A 13,382-nucleotide genomic window follows, 5' to 3' on the forward strand; every position below is an offset into this window, starting at 1 on the left:
AGACTAACTACCAATTAGATACCACGAAATTGGGGAGAAAAAGGGGTAATAAATTAAATTAACCCCACACATACAGATAATTGTAGGGTCCCTCAGTGCATCGCATGAAGGGTACCTATTGGTAGATGGGTAAAAAAAATGTTTAAAGCAGACACTGAATATCCCTTTAAGCATGGCAAAGTTAATCATTTCACTTTGGATGGTGTATCAATACATCCAGGCGTCCTTCCTAATTCAGTTGCTGGAGAGGAAAGAAACCTCTCAGGGATTTCACCATGAGGCCAATAGTGATTTTAACTGTTACAGGCCTCCCGAGTGGTGCATCGCAGTGCTAGAGACATCACTATAGACCCGGGTTCAAACCCGGGCTGTATCACAACCGGCCCGTGATTGGGAGTCCCATAATACAGCGCACAATTGTCCCAGCGTCATCCGGGATAGGGGAGGGTTTGGGCTTTATAAGTCGGCCATCATTGTAAATAATAATTTGTTCTTAACGGACTTGCCTAGTTAAATAAAGGTTAAATAAATCCAATCAAATAAATAGAGTTTAATGGCTGTGATAGGAGAAAACTGAGGATGGATCAATAATGTTGTAGTTACTCCACAATACTAACCTAAATGACAGAGTGAAAAGAAGGAAGTCTGTACAGAATACAAATATTCCAAAACATGCATCCTGTTTGCAGGCGCTAAAGTAATATTTCCCAAAAAGTTGGCAAAGAAATTAACTTTTTGTCCTAAATTCAAAGCATTATGTTTGGGGCAAATCCAACAAAACAGTAAGTACCACTCTTCATATTTTCAAGCATGGTGGGGGCTGCATCATGTTATGAATATGCTCGTCATCTGCAAGGACTAGGGATTTTATTTTTTCAATAAAAAGAAACAGAATAGAGCTAAGCGCAGGGAAAAAAATCATTGAGGAAAACCTGGTTCATTCTGCTTTCCAACAGACACTGGGAAACAAATTCACATTTCAGCAGGACAATAACCTAAGACACAAGGCCAAATATACACAGGAGTTGCTTACCAAGACGACATTGAATGTTTCTAATTACAGTTTTGACTTAAAACGGCTTGAAAATCTATGGCAACACTTGAAAATGGCTATCTAGCAATGATCAACAACCAACTTCATAGAGCTTGAAGAGTTTAAAAAATAATAAATATTGTACAATCCAGATGTACAAAGCTCCTAAGAGACTTAACCCAAAAGACTCACAGCTGTAAATCGCTACCAAATGTGATTCTAACATGTATTGACTCAGGGGGTTGAACACTTGTCGAATCAAGATATATTAGTGTTTGATTTTTTATTAAGCTTTGAACAATTTAGATTTTTTCCCCCCCGCACTTAAATCAATTTGAATCCCAATGTGTAGGGGTGTGAATACTTTCTGAAGGCACTGTATGCTGTTATACATTGTCTTCAGACAAGCTGTAACTTCAAGTAGTAATGTTTATGGGTTTCAACCAACAAAAAAGTGATGTTACCTCAGTGACAATTTCATAAAGAAAACTTAATTATGTGTGTGACTTTACTTGGCAAACAGTACTATGTGATGATGATTATGGGAGTCTGTCTTAAAGAGTAGAGGTGGGGCAGGAGTAACAATATTTCCTTGTCTATTACTACTGAACCACATTCCCTTACTATAACATCAAATATACTTTAGGGATACACAATACAAATTCTGAGAGGATGGCAAAATAATTGTCTTACAAAACGCATATGCCAATACTGTACAAGATAACTACTTTTATGTACATCTTTACACTACCCTATGTTCTGTGCGTGACAACGCATGTCCTGGAGGACTGTGACATCTTATAAGCTCAACTTGAATTAAGGAGCAACAATCTTGCATTACAGGGGAGAAAGTCATAATAACCATCTGACCATCTTTTTTTATTACCTCAACCATGATAATTCCCTGATATTAATATTAAGAGGACTCAATCTGTATATCATTTACCATTCAACTATTAAAGATATTTATGGCATATCCTCCATCAATAATTCTGACCCAGAGAATGTGTAACGTTAGTACTCAGGCGATTGAGGTATTTCAACTTGCCTAGTAGATACAAATTAAAAAGGGTCTGAGCTGATCATTTAAAACAGTTTGCCTTGAAGATTTCCCTTTCTAAAAAAACAAAATATGAAACACAGACATAAGTATGCCTGCATTTGGTTTTTGTACAACTTACAATTATGAACAACATTGTTAAAACATAATGTATAAGCCACTATGAATGTCAACATTACCACCAACTTAAGACCTATGCGAGGGGTTGATATTTGTTCTTCAACTAAGTTTGTTATTCAAGATTACATTTACAACTAAGCAGGAAAGAAAGATAAAGTCATGTCTCTACTAGGCCTACATAATGCAAACCACCAAACGTGACCCAATATTTTTTGGGGAAACAGAAGGATAATCATGTGAATCAGAGAGCAAACAATACAAATACCAATAAAATTAACACCAGAAGAAGCTGTCAAGTGCTGTAAACAATCCGATAAAGTGCAACCAAGAAAATCATATTTTTAAATAAATTGATTAGGAAGAGGCCACACTCACTCTACCTACTGCCTCTTTAGTGTTGAATTGCAACATCTTCAAGTTTATTCCTACTTTCGTTATCCCCCTTTACCCCCTTTAAATCCACCAGAGCAGCAGAGGCTCCTTCTGAAAAGAAATGGCTTTGATAATAAGCAAACAGTCCCTGGATCCATCTATCTGTCCCTGACGTGTGCGTTTCTCATCCAGAGGAAAAGGAGTCCTATCAGAGGTAAGAGATGCAGGATAGGTAACCACCAACCTGGGGTGTACGTGTTCTGCCTGCAAAAACTAGATAAAAGTGGCAAATTTGGGTTCCTCATCTGATGGTGAAAACAGAGGAAGAAATGGTGGGACAGGATGACCAATGCTAAGCATCCTCAAACCATTTCAAGCAGTCCTACGATCCTACCCAACCCAATACCATTGACCCAGAAAAGCCAGGGCGATTTCTGGGTCCACGGCAACAGTAGCCTACTTCTAAGTCTCAGGAAGGCGGTAGCAATGCCATTAGCCATCCGCTACACCATTCAGTTGTCTATCAGTTGTCTGCTGTGCTCGGCCCTCCATTGGTGGCACTGGCTTTGTCCTTCGACTTCGACTTGAAGGAGAAGCGCTTGATGAGTCGTCGGGAGAAGCTGCCGGACTTCTTACGCACAATGGTGCCAGAGGCAGAGACACTGGCCAGGTTGGAGAGGTCCTCGTGGGATTGGCTGAAGGTTGGGTCCTTCTTTCGGTGTCTTGTACGGAATAGTAGCTTGGTTCCGCTGCGGAGGAAGCCCACTAGAAGAGCGTAATAGAGAAAGGAGTTACATCATGGTGTATTATGGTGATTTGGAAAATACAATATTGATATTGCAGTTTACATAAATACCATACATTTATATCAAAACATTTACATATTCATTTACATCCATATCTAATTATCCTCGTAAGATGATGCAAACCACAACACAATTTCCTCTTATTGTATTTTCTTGATTCTATAAAATACTGTACATTTCCAGAGAGAAGTACTCGGGACAGCCAGAGTATCTCTCCATAGAGATTGAGTAGAATTGGTCTGAAGCAGGCCCAGCCAGGGCTCTGGCAGCCTGGTACCTTTATGGTCTTTGAGGCTGCGTGTCTCCAGGGCCCCAGTGGAGCCCGTTTCTGACTCCACGTCATCGACAGACGGCCGCTCAGACACATCCGAGGGCGTGGTCTCGTCTGCTTCCTGATGTTGCCCCGCCCCATAGTAGTTGGAGGCTCCTCCTCCCTGCAGGGCAGCATCCATGGCTGCAGCGTAGCCACAAGACAGGCCACAGTCATCCTCCGAGATGGGAACCTGAGGTATTAAATTCATTTAAATTTCACCCACAGGAGACAACAGACACTGAGGCCCAAACTACGGTACTTCTATTTGAGCCTAATGAAACTAATGTCCTACATGATTACAAAACCTAAATGTAACAATTTGTATATACAGTACGTACACAATATATGTATTCCTAGCTACTCCAGCACCAGACCCATCCACACAGTGTGTTGTGAGATTGGCAGAGAACAGCTCTAGATGCTCTAGATTCTATTTCTATGGTTTGGACACCACTGTTTGTTTCTAACCTTTGACACGCCAGAGATGATGAGCGTGCTCCGTTTAGTGGGAGTCTTCTTGGACACCTTGCTGGCGTTCTCCGTCAGCTGTCTTATAGCCGTGTCAGCCACCGGGTCCAGCCCATTGGACAGGGGACTATCAGCTAGACACAAACAGTCACAAACACACAGTCACAAAACACTAGTCATACACAGTTGTTCCTCAATTAAAAGTTGAAGTTATGCCGCAGCACATTTGCGGTAAACTGTGGCAGGTCGTGGTAGACTGCGTCACACCATCGCAAGGGGGGAGTTAGAATGCTGATTTGCCTTTGGTTTCTCTCCCTTTCCTCTCTCTTTTAAACAAACAGACAAATTAAATAGTGCAGTCAGATTTAACATGTTAAATTCATAAGCACGAATAAGAATAAATGGATAACGTTTCTATTGTGACAATAAGATGTGGACAGTAGACAAAAGAAAAACAGAAATAATTATAAAATAACAAACTGGCTTTAATTACCACAGTGTGGAAAGGGTAATAGTTCTAGTCTATATAAAAAGTGAGTTTCTTAAGGACTAGAGTCATTCTTTTCTGATGTGAAGAAGAAACTGAATGAAAGAGTACAGGGAGGAAAAACTGACAGGCAAGTCGTCTGTATGGGCCTCATTTATGCACACTGTATTAGGCAATTACACTGAACAAAAATATAAACGCATCATGTAAAGTGTTGGTCACGTTTTTAATGAGCTCAAATAAAAGTTCCCAGATATGTTATTAACAAATTTGTTTACACCAGTTAGTGAGCATTTCTACCAAGATAATCCATCCACCTGACAGGTGTGGCATATCAAGAAGCTGATTAAATAGCATTACACAGGTGCACCTTGTACTGGGGCAAATTGCCACAGAGGTCTCAAGTTTTGAGGGAGCGTGCAGTTGACATGCTGACTGCAGGAATATCCAACACAGCTGTTGGATTGAATGTTCATTTCTCCACCATATGCCGCCTCCAACGTCGTTTTAGAGAATTTGGCAGTACGTTCACTCGGTCCCACAACTGCTGACCACGTGTAACTATACCAGCCCAGGACCTCCACATCCAGCTTCTTTACCTGCGGGATCGTCTGAGACCTGCCACTTGGACAGCTGATGAATCTGTGGGTTTGCACAACCGAAGAATTTCTGCTAAACTCTCAGAAATCGTCTCAGGGAAGCTCATCTGCGTGCTCATCGTCCTCACCATGGTCTAGAGCTGACTGCAGCTTGGCGTCGTAATCAACTTCAGCGGGAAAATGCTCACCTTTGATGGCCACTGGCACGCTGGAGACGTGTGCTCTTCACGGATGAATACCGGTTTCAACTGTACCGGCCAGATGGTATGACGTCTTGTGGGCGAGCGGTTTGCTGATGGCAACATTGTGAACAGAGTGCCGCATGGTGGCGGTGGGGTTATGGTATGAGCAGGCATAAGCTGTGGACATTGAACAAAATTGCATTTTATCTATGGCAATTTGAATGCATAGAGATACCGTGACGAGATCCTAAGACCCATTGCCGTGCCATTCATCTGCCACCATCTTCTAATGTTTCAGCATGATAATGGCTCAAGGATTTGTACACAATTCCTGGATGCTGAAAATGTCCCAATTCTTCCATGGCCTGAATACTGTGACAACCCTCCCACTCTGTCTGCCGAATTCTTTCTCTTTGCTCTTGCTTTCCTTAACAGGATGTCGGTTGGTGGAGCTGGGAGGGTGGTGAGCGACATGGGACACACCTGGGCCCGGGTGTGTCCTGGGATAAATACACCTCTTCCCCATTCATTGAGGAGACTTTCTCCATGCAGACACACTGTTTTGTTTGTCTGCTTTGGCACCTTTCAACACCCCTCATTATCACATTTATGGATGCAACCACTCACTTACACAACTGATTACTGACTACACACACACACCATTGTTAATTGCATTTACGTTACTTCAGTTAATAAATATATTTTGGTTATTCCTAATCTCCATGTTGTCTCCTCTTGCTACGGACTTCAAGCCGGTTCGTGACAATACTCACCAGACATGTCACCCATTTAGCATGTTTGGGATGCTCTGGATCAACGTGTACGACAGCGTGATCCAGTTCCCGTTAATATCTAGCAACTTCAGCCATTGAAGAGGAGTGGGACAACATTCCACAATCAACATCCTGATCAACTCTATGCAAAGGAGATGTGTGGCACTGCATGAGGCAAATGTTAGTTATGCCAGATATTGACTGGTTTTCTGATCCACGCCCCTACTTAAAAAAAAAAGGTATCTTTGACCAACAGCTTAATATCTGTATTCAGATTTGAAGGATGGCGCTAAATACAGGGAAATACAGGGAATTCTTGAGGGAAACCTGTTTCAGTCTTCCAGAGATTTGAGACTAGGACGGAGGTTCACCTTCCAGTCGGACAATGACCCTAAGCATACTGGTAAAGCAACACTCGAGTGGTTTAAGGGGAAACATTTAAATGTCTTGGAATGGCCTAGTCAAAGCCCAGATTGAGAATCTGTGGTATGACTTAAAGATTGCTGTACACCAGTGGAACCCATCCAACTTGAAGGAGCTGGAGCGGTTTTGCCTTGAAGAATGGGCAAAGATCCCAGTGGCCAGATGTGCCAAGCTTATAGAGACATACCCCAAGAGACTTGCAGCTGTAATTGCTGCAAATGGTGGCTCTACAAACTATTGACTTTGACATAATATTTTTGTCTTATTTCTTGTTTGGTTCACAATAAAAAATATTTTGCATCTTCAAAGTGGTAGGCATGTTGTGTAAATCAAATGATACAAACCCACCCCAAAAAAATCTATTTTAATTCCAGGATGTAGGGCAACAAAATAGGAAAAATGCCAAGCGGGGTGAATACTTTCGCAAGCCACTGTAGTAATCAAACATCTCCGGTGCTGCAGCAAGAGCTCATTCGCTGTCATGCTCTGTTGTGGTATAAAAAAAATAAAGATATATTCTGCCTGTCTCCAGTTATGTAAAATGATGCAGAATTGCATGAAATGCATTTATGAAAAGCAATTTTTTTCCTCGGACCGCAAATAACATGATAGATTCATGCAGTGCTTTTATTATAATGGATATCATTTCACCCCTACCCTTGTCCACAGTGGTCTGTGAATCCACAACCTTCTGGCTACTTTGCTATGTAATGCTTACAAAATGAAGAACAGTTTCTAAAACTGCATATCTAAGGCTCTGGTCTATCAAAGTGCTATCCCATTTATGTTTTAATTATTACACTGACTGTAGGTCTATAACCTCTCACATAGTCTTACTATTAACTCCTGCAGAATTAAGCATTTATTGCAGTAAAATAATACACAAATTGTACATTTTCACTCGGGAACAAGAGTGGAGATATATGATTTCTTTCTTTAAGCATTTAAGCTTGAGAGAATGTGAATGCACAGTTAGGGACCGTCTGTGCTGTCTTTATCAGCATCATAAAAGCTGATAGTATTTCAACCACATAATATATGCACACTGAAATCTCATCAGAAACATGCTGGATCGTTTTCACAGCTTTCTATTTCCTTACCACCGGTCAAAAAATCTTTCACATTTTTGGGGGCTGAGTTATTGCTAAACATCTTTGCACCACGAAAGAAGCAGAGATGACAGAAAACTTTACTGATGTCAACTAGATTGAAGCATTCATTTGATCATTTATGACATTCTGGTGAGCAAGGGTTTCTGAAGTCTACTAGGGAAACATGTAATGACAGAAGAGAAGATGCATGTATCTAATTATAGACAAGTTGACTAACAAATAGCCTACCAAAATGTTGGAAATTATAAGCAGAAACATATAAAATTAGGCAACAACAAAAATCCTGCACCCCTTGTCAAGAAATCTTTCTGGTGTCTCTAACTGCAGCCTACAGCACATTTTCTATATTTGAAGGTTAGGGTCGGGTGTGGGCCTAAGATTTTCACATATATCATGTGTTGCAGATGGGTTATTAGCAATTGCGGGTGCGGGTGAACAAACAGCTGACCCACGCACCACTACTGCTCACCACAGTATTTATTTAACTCAGGCTGGAGTAGATGTGCTCAAAGATGCCCTCTGGTGCCTTGAATGAGCCATAACGGCAAGCGCTGTAATGCACCATAACGTGACACAACTACTAAATGAGGACCCACTGGATGTATCATGTTGAAAAATACTAGAATAAATATCTGTGGAAGTAAGTGTTGAGGAGTGTGGAGCCATTAGCCTGGCCCCAGATCTGTTTGTGATAATAATGACTATAACAATGACCATAGGAGTTGGCAAGACAGCACAAACAGATCTGAGACCAGGCTATGAAACGATGGAGGAACATAACTCACTGCTTAGAGTAGGGCTGGAGCTGGTCCTGCTATGGCAGCCATCAGTGAGGAATATGGTCCCTTTCTCTGTCACCTCCACTTTGGACGGGGACCGCGAGGGAGAGTCACCTGAGTAAACGCAGAGACAGAGGATGTGAGGGTCAATAGAAGCAACAGAGCAGTGGTCACCAACTCGTCGATCTCCAACGCATTCCTTGTCGATTACCAAACATTTTGATAAAAACCCTGATGATAAAGCCTTGTGTTCCTATTTTTTTTTTTTTTTTTCATGCTGTTGGCCGTAGGTGCACTTGATTCAGCAGCCCTAGCACCGGGAAGGCAAAGTGTTCCCATTTTGAACCATTTCATGTGTCTGAAGGTAGAACTCCACCTACCCGGCAGGCCCAGAGAGCAAATGAAGTGCACCTATGGGCCTACCGCTGGCCAATCAGATTTCCTCAAGCCATAGACTGTAAAAAGAAGCCTAAAATGCACAGCAAAGTTGATACTATGAGATTTAAAAACCATGACTAGAGAGCGACTCAACGAATACAGCAAAGAGCTGATGTTTTTATGAGTAGATTTATGATTTAGTTTAAGATTTAGTTTATGATTTATGATTTAGTTTATGATTTAGTCAACACTTTGTTCAACACTTTATAAGCCATAAAATACACATTCTCCCTATTCCATATGTTTAGAGGTTAATGTTGCATAGGCGTACGTTCTGAGTACTCATTACATTTTGCCAGGAAAATGGTCAAATTCACACAAATTCACACACCCATCTTTTTGGGTGTCAGGGAAAATGTAAGGAGTAAAAAGTACATTATTTTCTTTAGGAATATAGTGAAGTAAAAGTTAACCAAAATATAAAAAGTAAAGTACAGATACCCCAAAAAACAACTTAAGAAGTACTTTAAAGTATTTTTACTTAAGTACTTTACACCACTGCTCTATTGCAGTGGTCACCAACCTTTTCTGAGTCAAGATCACTTTCTGAGTCAAAATGCAAGCCGAGATCTACCGCTCAGAATGTACGACTATGCAACATTAACCTCTAAACATATGGAATAGGGAGAATGTGTATTTTATGGCTTATAAAGTGTTGAACAAAGTGTTGACAGTTCCCTTGATAAGTATCAAGGGAACATCCCTACTGCCTCTGATCTGGTGGACTCACTAAATCATGTCTGAGTGTTGGAGTGTGTCCCTGGCTATTCGTCAATAAAAATAAAAAATACATTTATGCCGTCTGGTTTGCTTCATATATGGAATTTGAAATGGTTTATACCTTTACTTTTGATACTTAAGTACATTTTAGGGATTGCATTTAATTTTGATAGTTAAGTATATTTAAAACCAAATACTTTTAGACTTTTACTCAAGTAGTATTTTACTGGGTGACTTTCACTTGAGTCACTTTCTATTAAGGTATCTTTACTTTTACTTAAGTATGACAATTGAGTACTTTTCCACCATTGCAATAGAGTATAGTAAAATGAAGGATTGGCATGCAGGGTTGCAATCCTCTTTTTTTCATAGAATCAGTACTATCAAGAAATCAATATCATATGTCATTATGATTAGCTACAGTCCACTCTCCGGCCCCTCCATATGCTAACTCACCCAGACCTACTGTACCTAGTTTTCCCGGTCTGGGTCGTGACTGAATGGTGGTGACGGTGGTGACGATGGTGCCGTCTGGCATGATGGTCCGGTCCACATCCACCTTCTTGGTCGGGGTGATGGAGGTGCGGAGGGGCGTGGTGTAGTGAGCTCCAAGGGGGTCCACTACCTCCATGTACACCAGCTACAGGTGGAGAGGGACCCAGATTACCATTAATGTTATGGACTGTGTTGGAAGTATTGTTATGTACTATGTTTTACCCTCTAGGATTATCATGTGGAGTGCTCCACAATACATTGATATGATAAGAGAGAACACTCTCCATTCAAATCAATGTTTTGTAATTGTATTTCTATGTCATCTATGTTGTAACACACCAACTTATTATCTACACACTTTGGAACAGCATTCCACCTATCACATGCCATTCACCTCAAAGGTGACCGTAGCATTGGGTGCCAGGCCGTGCCCTGGGCTGACTGACAGCACATGCTGACCAGTAGGAGCTCTGCGGGTGAGGTCCAAGGGTAGCGAGGCAAAGCCAGACAAGAATTCTGCCAAAAGAGAAAGACTAAGCATAGAAATACAGAGAAGACAACATCACAGTGTTTGCTTACTTAGAGTATAACATGACATTTGAAAAATGGTTTGAATATTGGAAATCCCAAACTAGGGCAACAGCCCTACTTCTGGGAATCACAAAGGATTCTCTTGGACAAATCTCCCAACAAATCAAAAGTCCGGGCACACATTTTGGATTATAATGCAGGCAGGAATTGTGCTCATGGGGTACGCGCAATGCCGTCGGGGGTACGCCAAATAAAAATGTTATTCACATAAGATTTTTTTTTATTTTTAAACAGGGCTATACATTTGGGTGATTTTTTTCTCTCGCCTGAATAGTCTCGTTTCACTGCCAAAATAAAATTAAACCACCTGAGCACTGCTCAGCAAAATAACAACACAATGTCAAATACAGGTAGCCTAGTCAAATAATTAACATCCATTACTCCGTTAATCTCTCGCGGGAAATCTTTACTCTTTCACAGACATTTAGAAACAAAACATGGCAATTTGAAGAAAAAAAACAGGAGTTTTTTGAGCGAGAATTAAGACTGTCAGACTGTTTCACCTGTCCTTGTGATTGTCTCCACCCCCTCCAGGTGTCGCTTACTATCCCCAGTGCATATATCCCTGTTTCCTGTCTCTGTGCCAGTTTGCCTTGTTTGCCTAAGTCAACCAGCGGTTTTCCTTGCTCCTATTTTTTTCCCCAGTCTCTTTTGGTTCTAGTCCTCCTGGTTTCGACCCTTGCCTCTGAACCCACCTGCCTGACCACTCTGCCTGTTCTGTCTTCAATCCTGCCTATCCCCTTGTACTGTTTGGACTCGGATCTGGTTATTGAACTCTTGCCTGTCCCCGACCTACCTTTTACCTACCCCTTGGATTAATAAATATCGGAGCTCAACCATCTGCTTCCTGTGTCTGCATTTGGGTCTCGCCTTGTGTCCTTATAAAGACGCAACAGATGCCATTAATAAGAAGGGGCTAGAAACGTCATATTTGGTGAGCTACCGAGTGGCTAGGACAGGCAAGCCCCATACTATTGTGGAGGACTTAATTCTCCCTGCTGCCGCGGATATGGTTGGGACAATGCTATCATCATACCACACCATTTCACGACACATCAGTGACATGGCAGGAGATGTTTTGAAAAAATGACTGCTTCACATACAACCCAGTGAATTCTATGCGTTACAGCTGGATGAGTCAACAGACGTGGCAGGCCTGGCACAGCTCCTGGTATATGTCCGTTTCCAGAAGAGGAAGACATCATCTCGTGTATTTTCTGCATTATGCAATGATATGGGCAGTGACCATGTAATGCTTTTACAACATACAGAAGTGCGCTGGTTATCAAGGGGCAAAGTATTGACATGTTTTTTGGAATTGAGAGACGAGATTAAAGTTTTCACTGACCATAATTTTTCACTTGTCTGACCACTTGCATGATGACGAGTTTCTCACACGACTGGCCTATCAGGGTGATGTTTTTTCCTGCCTGAATGATCTGAATCTAGGATTACAGGGACTCTCCGTAACTATATTTAATGTGTGGAACAAAATTGAGGCTATGATTAAGAAGTTGGAGCTCTTATCTGTCTGCATTAACAAGGACAACACACAGGTCTTTCCATCATTGCATAATTTTTTGTGTGCAAATGAACTCAAGCTTACGGACAATGTCAAATGTGATATAGCGAAGCACCTGAGTGAGTTGGGTGCGCAATTACGCACGTACTTTCCCGAAACAGATGACACAAACAACTGGATTCATTATCCCTTTCATGCCCTGCCTCAAAATCAAAATTGCAAAAGGGGTTCTGTGAAAATTGAATTTAATCAAAAGCTACTGTCAGATTTCTGGATTGGGCTGCGCTCAAGGTATCCTGCCTTGGCAAATTGCACTGTTAAGACACTGATGCCCTTTGCAACCACGTACCTATGTGAGAGTGGATTCTCGGCCCTCACTAGCATGAAAACGAAATACAGGCACAGACTGTGTGTGGAAAAGGATTTAAGACTGAGACTCTCTCCAATATAACACTCTCCAATATAACACTGCAGAGTTATGGGCATCCTTTCAAGCACACCCTTCTCATTAACCTGTGGTGAGTTATTCACAATTTTTGATGAACAAATAAGGTTTTATATGTAAGATGGCTAAATAAAGAGAAAAATGATTGATTATTATTATATTATTATTTGTGCCCTGTTCCTATAAAAGCTCTTTGTCACTTCCCACGAGGCGGGTTGTGACACACTCATTCTTATGTTTAATAAATGTATCGTATAGTGTGCGTGGCAGGCTTACAATACTGGCAACAAAAAAAAAACATTTGAGAGTACGCTGACCCTGGCGCTAGTAGAGGAGGTACGCAGCTGGAGGTTGAAGGGGTACTGGACTATAAAAAGTTTGGGAACCACTGGTATAGAGGGTCTATAGTCTTTACAAAAGTAGATAGGCAATTTCTCATTAATCTATGACCTTTAATAATAAGTATCTAATTGAGAGGAGCCTTACGTTCCCCCTTGGTGGTCTTCTCCAGCATTCTCACTCTCAGCTCTTTGGTTTCTGGAGCCAGATCCCTGCAGAACACAATCACAGATAATCAAAGATTGTATGTTAGACTCACAGTAGGCATAACAGTGTCAAACAATGAGTGCATGCTATTTAGAGTT

At 41.3% G+C, this 13,382-nt stretch overlaps 1 protein-coding gene across 4 annotated transcripts in view; it reads right to left on the minus strand.

The window, feature by feature from the left end:
* Positions 1-1,310: 1,310 nt before the first annotated feature.
* The window catches only part of c2cd2l (c2cd2 like), a 47,666-nt gene continuing 35,594 nt past the window's right edge, over positions 1,311-13,382 (minus strand). For 3 of the 4 annotated variants that reach the window (XM_021619001.2, XM_021619003.2, XM_021619000.2), the window contains exons 9-15: positions 13,225-13,289; positions 10,575-10,696; positions 10,142-10,325; positions 8,534-8,641; positions 4,173-4,306; positions 3,669-3,894; positions 1,311-3,350 (exon numbers count right to left, since the gene is read on the minus strand). In XM_021619001.2, coding sequence (XP_021474676.2) covers positions 3,109-3,350; positions 3,669-3,894; positions 4,173-4,306; positions 8,534-8,641; positions 10,142-10,325; positions 10,575-10,696; positions 13,225-13,289 — 1,081 coding nt within the window. In that variant the 3' untranslated portion in view covers positions 1,311-3,108. The remainder of the gene's footprint in view (positions 3,351-3,668; positions 3,895-4,172; positions 4,307-8,533; positions 8,642-10,141; positions 10,326-10,574; positions 10,697-13,224; positions 13,290-13,382) is intronic. The other variant, XM_021619004.2, reaches the window with a different exon arrangement.

This window comes from Oncorhynchus mykiss, chromosome 10, assembly GCF_013265735.2.
Source record: "Oncorhynchus mykiss isolate Arlee chromosome 10, USDA_OmykA_1.1, whole genome shotgun sequence".
Taxonomy (NCBI): domain Eukaryota; kingdom Metazoa; phylum Chordata; class Actinopteri; order Salmoniformes; family Salmonidae; genus Oncorhynchus; species Oncorhynchus mykiss.